Here is a 20,430-nt window from a genome sequence, read left to right on the forward strand (position 1 = left end):
GCTGCTTACCTGAGCACATGATCACAGGCTGATCCATACCAGCTAATAGAATTCTTTATTGCTTTACAGCAGTGGTCTCTTTATGGATTAAGAAAACTAAAAATGAGGGTGTAAAGGAAGAACTTTTTTATTGCCTCGGAAGAGAGACACTCCCATACTCATAGCTGTACATTTTGTGCCATTTAGCACACATTTCATCATAAGAATTTCTGAAATTTGGAGGGAGGTGCTTAATGATGTGTTCATGTCTCACATGACTAATTATGGATGACTTAAGCTTAAATCGAAAAAGGAAGTTTTTTGTACCAAACAAATGAGCACAATGTGTATGTTGGTCTGTCAAAATCGTTGACTTAATAAAATCAAACCAAAAAAATCAGTCCAAAGCCTATGTCCTTATTTACAGCATTTAAGCCATACACAGGTAGCTGTACATGCTGGAATAATTTTGTGCTGATGCATACAAAAGCTGTTCTTTGAAATAAAATGTGCTCCTCTATTGGCTTGTTGCCTGGACCATTGGTTTCTTCCTGGGGTCTTGGTCACACCATGAGTAAAAAAAGAAAACACCCAAGTATCAGATAAGGGAGGTGTTTAACAAACATAGCTGCACTTCATGTTAACTGTAAAGGGAGACTACCAAAATACATTCATTTAGAATACTAGTACCTTGATTACTTTTATTTGTGCAAGACTAAATTAATGTAATTTGTTCTGCTGCTCTCTGAAGGGGTGCACCTTGTCTCTTTGAAAGACTAGAAATCAGTATTTATCAGATGGTGGCTGACTGGCTAACACTGGTGTGACCAAGCCTGTCTGGACTTGCTAACAATTGATTTGTTTCTCTTTCACAAAACTCTCACATGAGATCTGTTCTTTGCGTGCACTGTGCTCCCTTGTGGGAGTATGTGGGTATGGCTGGAAATGCTCAAAGACTGGTCTGTCCTGGTACAAGATATTTCGCTGTTAAAAGCTGATCCCGAAACACTGGTTCATCTCATCTATGCTTATAATTTTGTCACAGTGCTTTTCATGTAAATTTTTTGGGTAGTTTTAATCAAGTACTCTTTGGTTACAAAATATTGTGGGATTGACGGGGAAAACATGCATGAGTTACTCCCATAACCATTTAACAATGGAATTTTGAGAAGCATGTATTTCCTACAGGTTCTCTCCAGAATTGTGTAAGTGCATTGTTTTTAATTAGATTTTTGGATAACATTCTAAGATAAGCGAACATAATTTTTAAATGCATTACCAATTCAAGCTTGTTCATCCAATTTTATTATTTTAATAAAAAAGTAAGGATGCATCAATGTAAAGGGATTCTGATGTTTGAATATTTTAAGACTGCTCTTCTTGGCAAATATAAAAAGAAGTGTCCTTTATCTTCTTTGTATGTACTCTATTTCAAAAATATTCCTGAAAGATTGCTTGGATAACTTAAGGAAATTAGAACAGCAAATATTAATATATCTTACTTTATATGATTATTCAAGTGATGTACTTACAAATTTGATTTTAAGACATTTGTAAATGTTACATTAATCTGGTGGTGTATTTCTGGCCATAGGAAAAGTAAGACTGCAAATTTAGTAATATATTTTGTAAAGTCTGGGTAATGCCTATAAAAGAAAACACTATAGTCTGAGAGATCAAACTATCCTATTTAATTCTGATGTGGGAGCCCTGTTCTTGTACTGTGCCACCAGAGGATTCTCACTAGTGGATCACCTATTAGGAGTTCTGGGACTTGTTCAAGGTTAGCCAAGCCTGATTTTTTTTTCCAAATTGCCTCTACAAGATAGAAATCTGTAGCAGCATGTGTGTTCGTTATAGGGGTTTATATGAATGGAATGTGAGTATGATGGTCAGTATTCTATTACATGACAGTCTGGTACATGCTTTTGTAATGATGTGAAAATGTCTGTCCTTCATTCTGAGTTCTTTGGAAGATGGAAGGGATGAGCTTCCAAAAACTGCACTTACACTTCCAAAATACTAGAGATTTTTACACTCTTCTTGTTACCCTCAGGTCTAAAATTCTTTCATTAAATATATTATCTTCTGAAGGAATATGAAGAAATTGCATTTAGCATGTAGACAGCTCTGGAAAGGCTTTAACAGTTCACCTGGAGTTCATAAGTCATCTGACTGAAAATGGTTATGTGATGAGAACCTTTTTTCATTTCAAGTAAAGTGGTGGTTCAGATCAGTGTTTCTGTAGGTATTATATTTTGCTCCCACTGGTGGCAATGCAGTAGTAGACAATCTAGTTCAGGAAATTTAGGTCACAATGGCAAAAAAGTTGTCATAATGGTATTATTGAGAGTCCATAAATAGACCTGATACAACTTTTTGTCAGAATTTCTTCATCTGTTCCTGAGGTGTGAATTGAAGTGTTAAGTACTATCAGTAACTCAAATCTGAAGATTCTAGATTGTTTTGTGGAAAAGAACTAAAAAAGTGTAAGGTAATCTCAGTGTTAAGTTAAAAGGAAATATAAAAAATTCCTTTGTTCTTGTCCCTGTTTTTGTCAGGTCATGTTAAGTAAGTATAAAATAAGTTTTAAAATTGTAATGTAAGGTACATCATGACTGTGGGGTTTACAGTGGAATTCATATCATACTTTAGAATATATATACTTAGCTTACAATGTAGAATATTGTAGCTAGGGATAAATGTTAAATAATTTCCTTCACAAAAAAGTTGTTTCAAATGAACTAGGAAAGATCCAGCAGTCCAAAATGATAGGAGCTAAAGCATGTGACCCATAATGAGATGCTGAGGGAGCTTGATAGATTCAGTCTGCTGAAGAGAAGGCTAAAAGGCACTCTTAGCATTGCCTAAATAAAACTTGTAGATAAGGTTGGCTACAAAATGGAGTGGAGCCAAATTGTTATTTAGAGGCTGTGGCATCTGTGTTCTGATTTTTGCAGCTTGGTTCTAAGAATTGCAGAATTGTTAAATATCCTGAGTTGTAAGGGACACACAGGGGTGAAGTACAACAGAACAACCCCAAGAATCATTCCACCTGCCTGAGAGGGTTGTCCAAATGCTCTTGAACTTGTGATTACAAAAAACTGTCATTGATCTGAGCTAGTGTTGGTTGTAGTCCTGATTTCTTTTACCAAAAAACTTTAAAATTATTTATATCCCACCTGATAAGACAAAATGCAATTTATTAATGAATTTCCTAGCTCTGTAAATGAAAATGAATTGGGGGCTGACACGAATTAATCATACTAAGTATCTAAAGGGCATCCTTTGTCTAATAATTCTGCTTTGTCAGTGTTATAAATGTTTGCCTATCTGGTCCTTGTGGGGAAAAAAAGTCATACTGAGATACCTGCCTGATTATTTTCTCTTTTAATTTTGTTAATAGAATTTTTGCATGCTTTTGAGAAACTTAAAGCTGTATGCTTGGTAGGAGTAACTTTACGATGGTTTGTGGCTTCAGTAGACCTAAATTGGTTAGCACCAACTGATTCAAGGTCTTAGTTGTTGAGTTATATTTAGGATATAAGAACTTTCTTGGTTGCTTTCTGCTTCTAAACTTTTTCATATATAATCCTTTAAAACAAGGCCATTAAGCAAGACCACATGGGGGAAAAGAGGTATTTTAAAAATCCCTATGGATGTGTTTTGTTTTATGGAAACAGATCAGTTTTTGTTGTATTTCAGAAAAATAATTACAGCTTTCTAGGTAACTCTGGATTTAACTCTGTGTTTTGATTTGATAAAATAGATTTTCTAACATTTTTATTACACTTTTTTATAAATATTTTTATTTTTCTTAATACTTGTGTGGGTAGATGGAATGAATATAACTGCTGAGGGCAAACCTACCAGTTTTCCTTGAAAGAAGAAGTTTCTCAACAAGGTGCTCCAATACCTGTAGTTTTTGTGGCCAGAAATAGTAAAATGTTGCTGCAAACTGAATGAAAGTGGCCTAAAAATCCAAGTTCATTTAACCATTGTATAGATATGGAGGATGAAAGTCTATTTTATTTTATGCAGAAAAAAGTATCCTAATGATGCATTGAGGAATTCTTTGTATATGATTTCTTAAAAGTCACTTGCTACAAAAATCTTGTCATTTACCAGAGTTATTGATTCTGTTTGAAACTTATTAAATTAAATATTTTTAGAAGGATAGAAATATTCTTGATCTCTCAGTTTACATTTATTTTTACCATTTTATGAGAAGAGAGGCTGCTGGCTCTTACCTTATTATAATACCTGTTTTTAATAGAACTCTATGAGATAAGTGGTCGAAAATGCGTTGTTAGAATATTACAGCATGACCTTTGCATAAATGTGTTTGTGCAGTATATAGAAAAAATTTGATTTACTTTTTAGTAAGTCAGATAAAATTTAAGTGTTGACAGGTGTTTGTCAGTGACATTTCAGCTGGTTTACTTTAAAATGCGCTAAACATTACAGATTTTCTTAGTAGTAGTGTAATATGACAATAAATAAATGATAAATTTTTATCTTCACAGTTCTTTCTGAATTTTTTTAAGGGCTAAGATGGATAGCACAGAGGAACCTCAGAGAAAAGTCTTTAAAGCACGAAAAACAATGAGAGTAAGTGATCGGCAACAACTTGAAGCTGTCTATAAGGTTAAAGAGGAGCTGTTGAAGACAACTGAAGTGAAACTGTTAAATGGAAAACATGAGAATGGAGATTCTGATATAAATTCCCTTTTAAGCAATACAGACTGTACAGAAGACAAGAAAGAAATTAATGGTACGGTTGACTTATGTGTTAACTCTGAAGAAAAAAGAGCAGCTTGTGATGAAATTAGTGAGACCAAAAGCCCTGAAAGTAGGGCAGAAAACATAGCCAGTGACATAGAATCCAAACCTTTAATGCTCTCTTCAGAAAATGTTACTCCAGACCAAGCTAAAGATACTGACATTGCAGTAAAATGTGAGGCTGAAAATGGAGTTGGTAGCAGTAAAGATAACTTCCATGAAGAAAATAATAAAAAAGATCATTTGGACCAGAAAAAGAATGATATCCCATTGGAAGGTGAAAGCAAATCAGTTGGTGATATTAGTGACTCTTCTGAAGAGAAGGGAGAAACAAATGACTTACCTGTTAATTCCAGTTCATCTGGTGAGGGAAGGAGGACTGAAGATGTAACTGTTGAGGAGACTGTTGGAGAAGCAGCCATCTCTAGCAGTATGGAAGCTGACCTGGAAAAACAAGAAGGCAGTGCAGAACTTCCAGAAACCACTGTTTCAAAGGCAGTAGATGAGCCAAGTGAAAGCATCTTGGACAATACTGACTGTATGGAAACAGATGACATTATTCCGATTCTGGAAAAACTAGCCCCTGCTGAAGATGATCTGAGCTGTTTTAGTAAAAGTTCTCTGCTTCCAGGGGATGACTCAGTCCCAGATTTAGAAGAGAAAATAGACAATTGTTTGGGTTCACCATCCAAGCAGGAAAGCAATGAAAGTCTGCCAAAAGAGGCTTTCTTAGTACTGTCTGATGAAGAGGATCCCTGTGATGAGAAGGAGGAACACGTTGAAGGGATACTACCAAACAAGTCAAGTCTTCCAGGTTAGAATTTTCTAAATTGCTAGTTTCCATTCAAGTTTGGGATTTTTGTTCATTTCTTAGAATGACACTTATGGCAGGTTTCTAACTCAAAAAGACAGTTTTACTCATCAGTAATGTTATGTAGTCTTAATTTTCAAGGGTGGTATTTGAGGCCCAGGAAGAAAGCTTAGCACAAAAAAAATACTTATCTTTGAGATTTGGATTGTTTAGGGTTTTTTTGTTTGTTTTGGATTTTGGTTTTAGAGTTTTTTGTTGTTTTCTTGTTGGTTTGCTTTTTTGGGGTTTTTCTCATACTCCATAAATGTGGGTGCCAATTTGGGTGAGGTAGTGAGTGGAAAAAGAGGAAAACATGAGTAATTGACAGAGAGACCAGAACAAAAATATTTGGGAGAACAGAAATGCATTCATTTACTGTTTTCATGGGGAAGAAAGGATTTCAGCTTTCTTAAGCATTAAAATAAATGATAAGGAAAGCACACGTGTAATCCAGGTGTGCCTCAAATTCTCTTTTAACTTTTTTTTTCCCACTGAAAGAGAATATTGGAAGAGTTTAATGAAAAATCCGTGTCGTGTTGTTTGCATATCATAGCTTTTATTCATTTAACTCAGTGATTTTTATCTAAGTTTTCTTTGATGACTATGGCAAGTGATGGATACTTTTAAATGTGAAGTGTGGGATCTCCATGTAGTTATCAGAACATTTTTCCAAGTTAAACTGAAAGGATGTCCTTTGTAGTGTGCTGTTTCATACAGTTTTGTAAGCTTTTTTTTCTTTTTGACAATAGACAGTCATTGTTATACTATTGGACTTGTGAAAATAAAACAGATTAATAATTTACAGATCAGTTGACACTGGTCTTTTATCTATAATTGAGAAAGATGTTTCAAATTATCTTGGTTGGAATTATTTTGTTGTGTTTTTTCTTCCCCCCCCCCCACTTTTCCCCAACCCCTCCATTATATAGTTTTTATTAATTATGACCATATTAACCCAAGTGTGTTTAAATATGGCTGACTGGGTAGTAGAAATAGAAATTTCATAGCTTAAACAAGATTCACATTTTAGTCTATTGAAAGTTAGTAACCATAGTTTTCCAAATCTTGTTTTACTAATGATGGGACTGTGGCATTCTAAGTCTTCAATCTCTAAAACAGCTAAAGAAACAGAGATAAGTATGTCTCTTCAGCCCTGTTTTAGACTCTTCCTTTTCTAGTATTTACCTCTAAATTATGCTAGTTCAATAGAGATAAGGTAGGTTCCATGGTTTCTGCTAAAGATCTTATTTAGACATTAGCTGTTGTCAATGAGATTGAAAAAGTGATAGCATTATTGTGCACTTAGTCTTTCAGAAGCTCCTAGAGGTGAGGGAAGCAGATGGAAAGGCGGCTGTGTGTAGTTTTGTCAAAATTGTAGTGTTAGGAGCCCCTTTTATGAAATGAACATCACAAATAAATTGGTTACCTTTGTTTTCTCTGAAGTTTAAGGGTTCACTCATTTAAGCCATTAGGTTTACTTTTTTCCTCTTACCCAATGAGAAAACACTCTGGGGTCATAGAAGAATTTGCTATGGAGCAAAAAGATTGAAATGAATATTAAGTACTGGACTTCAGTTGGCAGAAGCTTAAAATAATATATCCAGCAATACTTTTTTCAGATTCTTAATTTTGGTGACATGACAGATTTTTCTGACTAGTTGTTTTATTTATTGGCTAATAACAGTTTATGAGTCTTACAGCTGTAACTGGCTGTAACTGAGACTATTCAGGAAGTGGAAATTGATCACTGTGATGTTCTGCCTTAACCAGGAAGGAAGATAATAGCAGCGAGGTTGCATAGTCAGGAAACAATTGTATGAGAAAACAGGTAGAGTTACCTTACTTATAAAGAGTAACTTTTGGAAAGAATCTATGAAAATTAAAACTGTGGAGACCATATGGAGATAATTTCAAGATGCTATATTGGAATAACAAGTGCAGACTGCTCAGTTAAGAAGTAAGATTTCAACAAGTCCAGATAAAAATCAACATGGCTAAACAGCGGTGAAAGAATGGTACTAGAAGAGTTTATTCAAATGTACAGATTAATAGAATGTCTTTCCCAAGTGTAATTAATAACTATAATAGCTATGTTGTCACAGATTTTTGTAATGAAAGATCATATATCAAAAAGCCTTGGGCCTTCTTGTGTAAGCAAACAAGCATGTGACAAGGAAGCCACAATGTGAATTCTTGTGGATATCCAAACACAAGTGACATCTTACCAAGAACTTTAGGAAATGAAACAGTAAAATGGAAAGTCCTGATGGAGGAAATAATCAGCTGAAGAATGAAAAATAAATTCAGAGTTTCAGAGATTGCGCTGTGTGACAGAATTAACAATTGGCTAAAATGAGTGGTACTAGTGACTAGTGAGGTGAGAGTTAGCTGATAGGAGGAAGTGGAGAAGAATTTTACAATGCTGATTGACTGAGGAACAAATATGGCAGGTGAAACTCATTGTGGTCATTTATGAAGTGGTGCACTTGAGTACAGAACTCATAGTTTGATCAGAGAGTAGAACTGATTCACCACTCAATAAAAATATTTCCAGATTATAGTAGATACTTTTGAGGAAACATTGATAAAATGGCAGTGGAAGAAAACAAGTGAAAAATGATTCTAATAAATTAAGAAACTGAGGAAAACTTTACTGTGGTACACCAAGCTCATAGGAGGCTAACAAGATTGCAGTCATTGCTTCTGGCTGTCTAGTGTCAGGATAATGAGATCACAGCTTAGCAGTGAAAACTAAACTGATAGCCAGTTGTGAATTTTTTTTCCTACTTAACTTGAGAGTTTAGCTGGGCATCATGTTTAAACCACTGAGCTAGATTTGTTCATGGTAATGGAAGTTAGTAAGGAAAGGACCTTCTCATGCCTGAAATTACTTGTCCTCTATATAGAACTGAGTAAAAACTTAGCTTTGAAGCTTGTAACATGCTTTAAAGACATTCTGGTATGTATATTTTTCCATGGAATATTTGTCTTTCATCTGAATATTAAAATCTTTGAGTTGTGGGAAAAGTTGTCACAAACTTAGCAATTCTCCTTTAGATTTATAGGAAAATGAGCCCTATTTTATTCATAACAATTAAATACATGAAGCTTTTCTTTGAGTGTTAAAAAGCAGGTGGCATAGGCATTATGCTAAATTATTACCTTAAATCAGATTTGGATTGAAGAATTTGTATTATGAATATTATTTTTTACATTGATAAGAAAAATTAAAATCTCATGATGCCAGGTTATTGGGTTTTGACTCTCCTTTTTCTGATTTATTAGGTAACTTGTTTTAAATCATTCAAATGTTCTTCATAATAGAAGGGAGACTTAATGTTAAGAGAGCATCAGACATACCTTTGCAATCAGAACTTTCCTTAGAAAAGCTAGTAAACTGCAGTAGTAACAAAATGAGTGTAGGAAAAGGAAGAAGTGGACAGATCAATATGTGCATAACAGTGATTACTTGTTCTGTTATATTCTGCATAGATTTTACTGTAGTTTTAAAAGCAATAGTTATGTGTTGTATTTGGCAAGCAGAGAAGTACATAATGGAAGCTTGTTTCATACACATATGTATGAAACATATAATGGAAGTTCATGGAACATAAAATTTTTCAGGAAGTGCTGCCATTTTTATCTCTGTGTGTTTTGTGGCTTCAGATTTTTCTCTATTTAAGCATTTCCTAAACTGTAAAATTTTTAATTACTAGACCTAAATTGTGATACTTTGTATTAGCAAGAAACTTCAAATTTAAATTCATGTTTGTTAACCTAAATCTAGGCCTTTCCTACCGTTAATGTTATGGTTGAAGTTGCTGATTGTAAATAGAGAAACATATTTTGTTACTAAATTTTTTATACTTTCTCCCGAAGTGGAAAAGTGAGCTAAAATAATTTATTGAGAACTTTATCTACATTAAAAAATACATATTTTTTTTTTTTCAGAGGTAACTGAAACATTTTACCCTCATAATTACAGTACAGTTATTCTGCTTTAAATGTTAAGCAAATTCAGAAGTGAGTCTTAATGTGTTGCATGATAGTTCAATTTTTGTTTTGAGGATATCCCCTTATTGTTTCATATCTGTATTCCCTTTTTGTCATACTTAATTCTCTTGCCTTCCCTCACATGTTTTCTCCTAAGTTTTCTTAATTCATTAGTCAAAATAGGACTGTTACAAGACTTTAGCAGATCTGAGTAAGTGTCACATGGATTTTTTTCCTTCTGTTTATAGAAGAGGTGGAGGGGGAGAAAAAAAAGGAGTGTGAAGATAAAGAAGAAGAGGCCCACAAAGAAGAAGATAAACAAATAGAAAAAAGTATGTAATGTTAAAACCATTGTTTCACTGGGCTGTATGTGTTAGAAGCACAGAATCATTAGGTTTGGAAGGGACCTTTGATGATTATCTAATCCAATGCTCCTGCTGAAAACAGATCAACTAGAAAGCAGTTTGCCCAGAACCATATCCTGACAGGTTTTGAGTATTTCCACAGACTAAGATTCCGCAAGTTTCCAGTGTTCTGATCTCAGAGTTTGACCACCCTCACAGTAAAAAAGTTTTAAGTGTTTGAGTAGAAATTCTGGTATTTCAATTTGCATCCATTTTTCTTGTCCTGTCACTGCTGCCCACTAAGAGTCTTGCTCTTCACTCATTCTCTGCCTGACAGGTAATTCACACACATGATAAAATCTCCCCTAATGACCTTCTCCAGTTGAACAATTCCAGTTCTTGTTGAATGCTCCTATCTCTAAAATATCTTGGTGACTTTACACTCCCCTCTCTCCAGTATGTTCACATGGTTTTTTTGTATTTAGAAACCTAGGACTGGACAAAAGACTCAAGGTTCTGGCTCACATTCCCTGGTTAAATGGGAATAAAGTACCTCCCTCGACCTGCTGTCAGTACTTATTCTCTGGCAGCTAAGAAAGTTGGCCTTCTTGCATGGCATGTTGCTGGCCCATGTTTAATTTCATGTACGAGGAGACCACCAGGGCCTTTTCTAAAAATGTGTTTTCCAGCCAGTGATTTCCCAGCCTGTACTAGTACATTGTTTTATTGCTACCCAAGTGTAGTACTTGGGTATCTCCTTTTCTTAAACTTCATGAGGTTCTTGTTAGCCAATTTCTCCAGTTTGTCAGTGTGACTCCAAATGGCAGCATAACCACTCAGGAGTGTACAAATCACTCCTTCCAGTTTTGTATCCCCTGCAAGTTGCTGCAAATATACTCTTACCCCATTATCTAGGTTACAAATGAAGATGGTAGTGTTGGTACCAGTAGCACGTGCTGGTGTGCATTACTGAGCTCCAGCTGGACTATGTGCCTATAATCATGGTTCCTGGAGCCCAACAGTTGAGCCAGTGCAATTATCTAGGACATACATAAAGAATTCGGGGTTGGTTTGGATTTCAGGAGCATTATTAAATATGCTCTCCTTTCATCCACCAAGCCAGTGGTCTCACTGTAGAAGGCTATCAGGCCTTCCCCTTGATAAATCCATTCTATTCCCCATCACTGCCTTCTTAATAGACTTAGAGATGATTTCTACCTAGACTTACTTGCTCCATCGTGTTGCAAAGGACTGAGGTGAGGCTAGTAATCCTGTAGTTCCCTGTGTCCTTGTTACATAATCTGAAGATTATTTAAAAGCATATGTCCCTCCTGTCCTCAAGAACCTTCTGGACACAGTGCAAGGAGCTGTAGGAGTGAGTGGGGACTCTTTGGTTCTTTTGTGCTTCCATCACTGTGATGAACGTGACTTTTATAATCTAGTTCTGTTTTGAACCTGTTCTTTTGTTAGATTTACTTTCCTTCTTAACCAAGAAGTGAAAAAAGAGTTTGAATGGGTTTTCAGTCAGGCATTGGAGGTACGAGTTAAAACTTCATGGCAGGTAAATACAGTTAATTGCTGGCATAGTTAAACGAGATGTAGTTTTATTCAGCCGAAATTCTGAGAGGAGGATTCCGTTTTTGGGAGAAGGTTTTATTTTCCTTCTCAGAAGCCATGTTTCATTATAGGATGGTGCTGATAGGAACAGGAAGAACTGGAGGGAAGTTCTGGGGAGGGGAATGGTGGTACTAGAACCATTCTGCATTTGGGGCAGTGATTGGGTGAATCACAAAGCAGAACTCACTGACAGAGCAGTAATGGTGAGATACCATAAGGAGGATTCGTTTTATACTTCGATGTCATCAAGTATGTTTTTCCAAAGGCATTCCTACTGGTTTAGAATGAGAAAGCTTAAACTGAGAACAACTTCAAAGTAATCATGGCATTGTGAAAATACCTGGTTTTTTTCAGGAATTCCTCATGAGGAGTTGTATCTAATGGTTCCAGGTGAAGCATCAAAAAGAAAGCGTTCCAAATCTGAGGACATGGACAATGTTCAGTCTAAACATCGTCGGTACATGGGAGAAGATTATGAAGCAGAACTCCAAGTAAAAATTACAGCCAGAAAGGATGTTGACCTAAAATTACAAAAGGTAGATTAGAGGTGCAGAGCAAAGAACATACACACACACCTGTCACTTGTGTTACTGTCTTTGAATTAGCAGTCCTTCCACACGTGCTATGTGCCCCAAAACGCTTTCTCTTTTTTTTGTGGTTAAACACTGGATGTAATTCAAGTAACAAAGGTGCTTAATTCTTAAAGTTCTACATAGCCCTCCTTTTAAGAAGAGACCAAATAGCATTTGAAAAGTATGCTGCAGGAGTTATATTTGAAATGTATAAAATATTTAAAGTCTCGTGTGACTTTAGACTGAAAATGTTAGTCAAGGATGTATTTCACCATGATGAAGTTTGTATGTGATGCACTTCACTATGTGCCTAGCTTTTAAATACAGGCAGTCTCCAAGCAAGAGTGTAATCAACCTGGCATTTTGCAGATTTTTGTAGAGCTGTTAATAGCCTGATGGCACCATTGCTGTACAAGGAATTTACGGTCTTGAAGAAACAAAAATTGTGCTTTTATTAGGTCGTTAGCTAGCATGTGTTGTAGCTTCATTAATTTAAGATGGCAAAATTGAACCACATTAGTTGCTTATTTACTTTTGTTTCCTAAGAAAACGTATTACACTGCAGTCAGTATAGAAGGGAGAAGAACATCAAATAATAACTTTCATGTAAACTTGGTGAAAACCAGTCTTTTCTTCTTATGTTATTAGCTTCTCCAAGAAAGGCAACACTGCATTTTTGCTAGGGGAAAATACATGTCAGAAAAAAGTTTTTGTCGAATGTCTTAAGTTTCTGTTCATTGAATGCCAATGTCCCTCTCAAAAGCAGAAAAGTTTGAAGAACAATTAATTTATGTAAGCACTGCACTTCAAAAAAATACTTTCTGTTGTTAAGGGTCTTTTTATATATAGTAAGATTTTATATCCTTATCATACTGTAAGGAAATTAATTTGTTGAATTAATGTCAAACCATTTGTATTTTCCAAAATTTTGTCAAAACTTAGCTGTGCAACAACATACTTATTGCTGACTGTAGATTTATTTGATTGACAGGGCACAAAAGTTGTCATTGTTCTGTTTATAGTAGTATATTTGTTAAGAGTTGAGAATATTTTTAGAGATGATTCCCCCAAATTTTGGGATTGCATTGTTGTTTTATTTTTATATAACAATTTTGCAGATTATCCAGAGACTGTTAGAAGAAAAACTTACCGCTTTACAGTGTGCGGTATTTGACAAGACTCTGGCAGACTTGAAAACCCGAATGGAGAAGGTAGAATGCAACAAGAGGCATAAAAATGTGCTTACTGAAATGCAGGTGAGTATGTGTGCATTCAGCTCCATACTAGGGTCAAATTCAAAAATAATTTCCTCAATATTTAGTAGTACGGTTCCTACAGTTGCCAGTAGGGAAACCATTTTGATTCTGCAAGGGGAGGAGGTGATAGAGGAAGCAGCAAATACTAATGTTCTTTTTGAGTTGTTAAACTATTTTCCTACTCAGAGGGAGGGAAGCAACCAATTTATCATACAGAAACACCCAAGTGGGTCTTTCATCTGGCAGACTCATTCATTAGCTGTTAGTAGACTTCTTTTCTACTCTTCTGTTCCATTTACACATTTTTCCAAAAAATGCAAAGTATGAAAATATCTATTGTCTTTATGAAGCTGGAAATTTGCTTAAAAATTGGAACATGCAGAAAGGAGAGCACAGTACCACTGGACTTAAAACATTATCCATCACGTGTTGTTTCCCCAGAGTGTAAGTGGTAGTTGTTCTAGCAAGGAAGCAAATAGCTAGTATTGAATACAGTGTGCTTTCCTGCATTTTTTTATAGAAAATACATGTATAGTGGTGACATGAAGAACATCACAAAATGCTAAGAACTTTGAACTGACAAGACAATTAAAAGCTTCTCACATAACAAATTTGACCAAAAAGGCCATTTTGGTTTTTGCATTTGAAGAAATACAGAGTTTGCCAGATCAGTTGCCACTATACAGCTCTTTCCTGTTGTCGCCATGGACATTTTGACTTTTTAATTGCAAAGACACTTTCAGTATAGTTGTTTACCAGTATCTTTAGCCATGAACTAGTGTCAAATTAATAACATCATATAAGGCTTTCATTTATGTAGTTTTGTGTGAACATGTGAGATGGATTCAGTTTGTGAATAAGAATAATTAATAATAAGAATAATTAAACTTGCCTCAAAGATACCTTGATTGTGGTGCATACATTTGTCTTTCTGCTATAATACAGTTGAAAATAACATAGTTGTACTGTATTTCAAGGAAGAATAATTTCCCTGATCTGAAAACAGCCTTTGACTTGATATCTTAGTTATATATATTTTCATTTGTAAAATTTCTTTGATGGTTCTTGGAGATTTATGGTTTTGTTTGTTTTCATCTTCTTCCTGTTCAGGCTAAAATTGCAAGATTGACAAAGCGGGTTGGAGCAGCCAAGGAGGACTTGAAGAAGAGACAGGAAGTAAGAACTAGATTCATTGGGGTCTGAGGCTTTTTTTTTTTCTGAGTTAGCCTAAACCTTGTTTGGGAAAATACAGAAAATTTATATGCAGAAAGATGTGACTTGCTTATTCAATGGCATTGACAAAGCAGGTTTGTCTGGTTTGGTTAAAGATGTCTTAACATCTGTTATGTAATTCTGGTTTTTACAGAAGCTGCTTTAGCCATTTTTAGTAGGAAAACACCTTAAACTGTATGTAACTGAATCTAATTTATTTCAGTATGAGGAGTACAGTGTAAATAACAGAATCACTACTTTGATTCTGAGGGGTGAGAGTAGGAAGAAGAAAGAGAGGATATAGGAGAAGGGAGGCGATGGGACCAAGGAGGATATTTTGGGTAGCTGTAAAATACATCAAATTCTCCTGTGATGTTGACTTCAGAAAATTAATCTCTCACACAGCAGTGGATGGCTATGGAATAGAATGAAAGCATAAGTTTGCAAGCTGACTTAGTTATTTTGTTCTCTCTCTCTCATTCTGTGTAGAATGTGGCAAATGCACCTGTATCTCCAGGGAAAGCAGCCCCTGACACTGCAAACGTGAACAATGCCACATATCGGTAAGCAAAGCACATCACTGTGGGACCATGTTAAAATTTACAGTAGGACACTTCAGATAAAGTGTTCTTCCTTTTCCTTCATTGCTCTTCACTTGTAAACTTTTATTTGCTTTTACAGAATCATAAATTGATAGACTTGAACCCATTCTTGGTTAAATTTAGATATTATTTAGCCTCAGTTTCAGTGCTAAAATATTACAGATAATAGTGGAAGTTTAATTTAAAGAACAGGAAAATTCTCATGGTGCAAGTCAAGCTTGATGCAAGAACTTGAAAATTTATTAATAATTCCATACTTCTTTTTATTAGGGAAATATGCAAAGTTAATTTGCCTGAGAGGCAAAAAATGGGTTTAGGAAAGAATCTCAAAGAAAAGAAGAGCTGTGAAATTAGGGATTTTTTTCACCATTGTATTTTCATAAATACACCTTATATGGCTTACTGAGAGAAATGCCAACTCATTCCTTAGAAATGCTGGCACAGTGAGGCAAATGCTGGAGTCAAAGAGGAATGTAGGAGAGACCACACCAGCAACTTTTCAAGCTCCTGTGAATCCAGGTAAGAAACTCTCTATGGACTGTAAACACAATTCTTAAAAGTTTCATTGCTTTCCATTTAAGAAGTAAGTAACTAAATAAAGAAAAACTAATTTCACTCCTTTTTTTCTGACATTAAAAAATCATTATTTTAGTTCTCTAGCACATATATTTGCACAGTGTGCTTACCAGGTATGAGAAAAACATGTCTTGACCTGGCCAAGCAGAACTTGTGGTAAATTAGGTGCTTCAGGAGACTGCATGCTGGGTATGGTAGCAAAACTGGCTGCCATGAACTGAAACACATCTCAGGCCCCTTATTTTACTTGATCATAATGGGATACTGATATCCTTCCCTCTACCTAATGACTATAGAAATTGAGTGGGAAACCAAACAACAGTTAAAAACCCCATTTCCTAAAGTAGTCATGATGAAAAATGGAATTTCTAGGTTAAAATTTAATAGGGAATATAGACTGAAACTCACCATTAATTTACTCATTATAGTCTCATTCTCCTTGGTTGTAAAAATGGTTTGTTTAATATTGAATGCTGAGTTGTTCCCACAGGATTATCTTCTAGTTTGCATGTACTGGCTTTCAGTAGTGTATTTTGTTCCTGATCTTTAGAATTAATCCTGAAATTTTGTTGTATGAAAGTCAGTATCTTCTCTGACACATTAATACTTGGTGTTGCTAGAACCTTCTGGATACAAGGTCCTACCTATACAAGTCAATTTAGTCATAACTGACATTGTTGTTCTTGTCCTGTGTTTTGTGAAGCACCAGTTGCTCTGCCATTTCTTTAACAGGTGTTTAAAGTGCTGTATTTTGTGTTTTCAGCAGTTAAATCTTGGTGACTTCTTCGAGCCTGTGTCATAATTCTTTATATGTCTTTTTTTTTCTCACATTTCTTATAAACAGAAATGCAGTATTGACTGTATTTTAACTGTGCCATTGAATATCAGAGTGTACAACAAAAAAATAGTATTTAGAGCCTTTATTGGCAAAAAGAAGTAATTACATGCTACCTTTTTCATAGAATCATAGAAGTGTTTGGTTGGAAGGGACGTTTAAAGATCATCTAGTCCAACCCTGCCACCATGGGCCCGGACATCTTTCACAGCATTAAGTTGTTCAAAGCTCTGTCCAGCCTGACCTTGAACACCTAAAATGATAGGGCATTCACAATCATTCTGGACAAGCAGTTCCAGTGACTCACTGCCCTCGTCATGAATTGTTTCCATTTGTTGGGTTGCAGTGAAACTTCCCACTTGATTCAAGTGCTTAATTTTTTTTATTTATTTTTTTTGTGTGTAGTGCCTGCTTCCAGTCTTGCTGCTTCTCCAGCAGTTGTCAGTGGACATCCTAAGCTTCAGACTCCAGTGTCCTCCACCAGCTCTTTGACAACAGCAGTGCTTCCCACAGCTAACACGGCTACGGTTGTAGGCACTAACCAAGTGCCCACTGGCAGCACTCAGTCAGTGTCTGTCTCACTGCAGTCTTTGCCCGTAATCCTGCATGTACCTGTGGCAGTGTCGTCCCAGACGCCGCTTCTGCAAAGCCACACAGGGACTTTGGTCTCTAACCAGCAGTCAGGCAATGTTGAATTTATATCTGTACAAAACTCATCTACAGTTGGTAGCCTTACCAAAACTACAGTGTCTTTGGCATCAACTAACACAACTAAACCAAATAACATCCCACATGTGCCCAGTCCTGGTATTCAAAGGAACCCTACACCCAGTGCTGGATCAATAGGCACAACATTGGCAGTACAGGCTGTTCCCACTACTCATCCTGTTGCCCAGACCACAAGGACTTCTTTGCCCACAGTGGCTACTCCAGGACTTTATAATGCAGCCACCAGTCGACCGCCCCTACAGATGAAGATTCCTCTCACTGCATTTAATAGTACAGCTCCTACTGAACCTCCCACCATTGCAGCACCCAAGATTGGTAAGTTGTGCTTGAATGTTGACACTGGCAGAGGAAGATAGTGGTCAGCAGGAATCATAAAACCACACTGTGTGGAAAATTGTTTCTTGATGTGTTTCACAGAGATGGTTCTTCTAGCTGCATTTCTGTTGAAATTTTCAAGATCAAAATAATGTCTCTGCCAGATCTGTTTCAGATATTGTTGAAAATAAACTCCCCTTAGAGGGAGTCAGCAGTGTTGCTTTGTAAGATTTGTTTTATTTGGAATTTGACTTACATAATTCCTAGTGTGAAGTCAGAATCCTATTCTATCATTAAGAACTTGGTATTTAATTTTAATAAAGCCTCTCAGAATTATTTGAACTACCTTTCTAAGCACAGGCATACTGAAAGGAAAGTATAATTATAACTTAATTTTCACTTAAAAGTAAACATAATGGGAGAAAAAACCCAGCTGAATACAAACCTAGTTCCAAAAGAGTACACTTAAAATATTTAAATAAAGTCTCTAAACACAACAAATGTTCAAATAACAATAATTGGATTAATTAGTTTAAAATACTTTTTCTCAGTCTTTGGTCCTGCCTTGATGGTTGTCTGCACTTCTGATTTTACATATCTTGATTTTTTGATTTTTTTTTTTATAAGAGGTCTTCAAGATTTTAAGTGAGTTGGAGTTAGAGCAAGTGCCTTATTGGTACAGTATAATGTTAGAAGGAGCTCAAGCAGAACTTGACATCAGAACTACTTTAATTTCATTATCCTGTATCTAGCTTACCTATGCTAAAATATATGCTCCATAGAGCTAGACATTTGTTTTATATTGACTCTTAGCTCTAAAGTAAATACAAGTGATTTAAGCAACATAATAAGGTTTGTGACTGATGAGATACAGTGACAAAAGGAGGACCTATGTGTCCAAAGAATGTCTCATTTTCTGCAGTTTCCATGGACTTACTTTATACCCTAGTCGTTTTCTAACCAGAATTGAAACACCAATTTGGGCCAGCACTGTTGCTGATAAGCTCTCATTAAAATGATGAGGAATGAGAACAGAATTTGAATTTATATATTTACATCAACATATTAAAGGAACTTCTTGAATTGCTAGTTTGATGTTTGGCTGAGATACTAAAGGTACTCAGTCTCCCTGTCTCAGTTGTGTATTTTACAGTCTGTTTAACCATCCTTTTTTCAGTCAGGTCTTTTTTGTATGGAAATATTTAATAATTTTATTTTCAGTTGAATAGCTTATCAGTATGCATACAGAGGGAGAAGAGCTTGGAGTTATACTTTGTTCTCAGGCAAGGAAATTGCTCATAAAATGCTTTTAATATACTGTCAAACTTACAAGGAAAGGAACATATTAATCAAACTTGAATACTTATAATTGCAAACTGAGGCTAAATGTAAAATATATCACATACTGAATGTTTAGTGTCAAACAATTTTGAATATTGCCTTCAAATATGGCTAGTGGGTAGCAATAATTAGTACTGATTAGATATTGCAAATGAATAATTTCTTGACCCCTCAGAAAACCAGACCAGCAGGCCACCAACAGATACTTCGGCAAACAAGCGACCTGCTGAGGGAACAACACAGGTAGGCTTTTTATTATTTCTATATAAAATTCTAAAGTTACAATCCACAGGAGTTTTTCTTTACCTTTATTGACTATAATGAAACAAATTTAGTTTCTTTTGTGCCATCCTTTCTAGTTTCTCTCAGTTTATATTTTTCTTCTGATTCACTGTTGCTTGCAGCATGAGCTTCTGATAATTTTTTCAGAAGGTTTATGATGGAATTTTATAGGTACAAGTTGGTAAATCAGGAGCAGACTAAAAATTGTCTGCTAAAACAAAGACTGCCCAATCCTTTCCTTGTCTGAATGGCTTGAACTTATAGCTGCGAATGTTATATAAATTATTGCAATGTTCTCATTCCCACACTAATCCAGAAGTTAGAATTGGAATTGTAATGTTTGATTTCCATGTATCATGGGAGGAAAAAAAAAAGGAAAGTAAACCTTCTTCAGGAATAGCTATTTCATGGTAAAGGATAACTTGCAATACTTCTGGATTCCTTGTCTAAAATTTGTTGAACTTGCTTTGAAATTTAAAGTTTGAAATTAAGCTATTTAAAATTCTTCATAAATAATTTTCTTTCTGTCTATAGATGTTTCATAAAGTACCTCATACTTAACTACTGCTGTTAACCAGAAGTCATTTTATTAAGGGGAATAAAATTAATTTCTTCTAGACAACATTTCCAAATTCATTAGCATCTCAAGGTACAGTTAATCTAAATCATATTTCAAAGCAAGAAGAAAATATACTGGACAATATTCTGGTTTTCATCTGCTGAAAGTAGTCTGGCAAAGGTACCCAGTATTTTAGAGTATAAACTATGCCTCACTCTGTCTTTCTATTAAGGCATTTCATAAAGAAAGGTTGTTTGGAACTCTGTTTTTCAAAGATACCTGTGGATTATAGCTATTAAAAACCCTTGTCAGTACTTGATAGGTAGGAAATCCAGTACCATAATGGATGACAGTAGTACAGTGTTAAGGTTTAATTTTCAGTATAAGACACATTATGTTGGAAGCTAGAGCCTGAAACCTGGGAGAAAACTTGGAAAAACAGATTGTGTATGATAATGGTATTTAGCAGTGGAAGATGAGCTAGGATGAGGGAAGTAAAAGACATAAGATGTTTTTGGGTTTTCAGTCTTCTTTTGTGTAGTGTATGTTCTAGGTTGCTTTCTGTGAAATCAGTTAAAGCATGTGT

At 35.4% G+C, this 20,430-nt stretch overlaps 1 protein-coding gene across 22 annotated transcripts in view; it reads left to right on the forward strand.

Annotated features, from left to right (window-relative positions):
• ATF7IP (activating transcription factor 7 interacting protein) overlaps nt 1-20,430 on the forward strand; it is an 84,314-nt gene that overhangs the window by 32,286 nt on the left and 31,598 nt on the right. For 18 of the 22 annotated variants that reach the window (XM_015627117.3, XM_019006592.2, XM_019006591.2 and 15 more), the window contains 9 exons: nt 4,527-5,575; nt 9,853-9,936; nt 11,920-12,101; nt 13,256-13,393; nt 14,504-14,569; nt 15,095-15,168; nt 15,638-15,726; nt 17,024-17,662; nt 19,179-19,246. In XM_015627117.3, the coding sequence (XP_015482603.2) occupies nt 4,534-5,575; nt 9,853-9,936; nt 11,920-12,101; nt 13,256-13,393; nt 14,504-14,569; nt 15,095-15,168; nt 15,638-15,726; nt 17,024-17,662; nt 19,179-19,246 (2,382 nt within the window). In that variant the 5' untranslated portion in view covers nt 4,527-4,533. Of the gene's footprint in view, nt 1-4,505; nt 5,576-9,852; nt 9,937-11,919; nt 12,102-13,255; nt 13,394-14,503; nt 14,570-15,094; nt 15,169-15,637; nt 15,727-17,023; nt 17,663-19,178; nt 19,247-20,430 lie in introns of all 22 variants that reach the window. The other 4 variants (XM_015627121.3, XM_015627122.3, XM_015627129.3 and 1 more) reach the window with 2 other exon arrangements.

The sequence above is a fragment of the Parus major genome, chromosome 1A (assembly GCF_001522545.3).
Source record: "Parus major isolate Abel chromosome 1A, Parus_major1.1, whole genome shotgun sequence".
NCBI lineage: Eukaryota > Metazoa > Chordata > Aves > Passeriformes > Paridae > Parus > Parus major.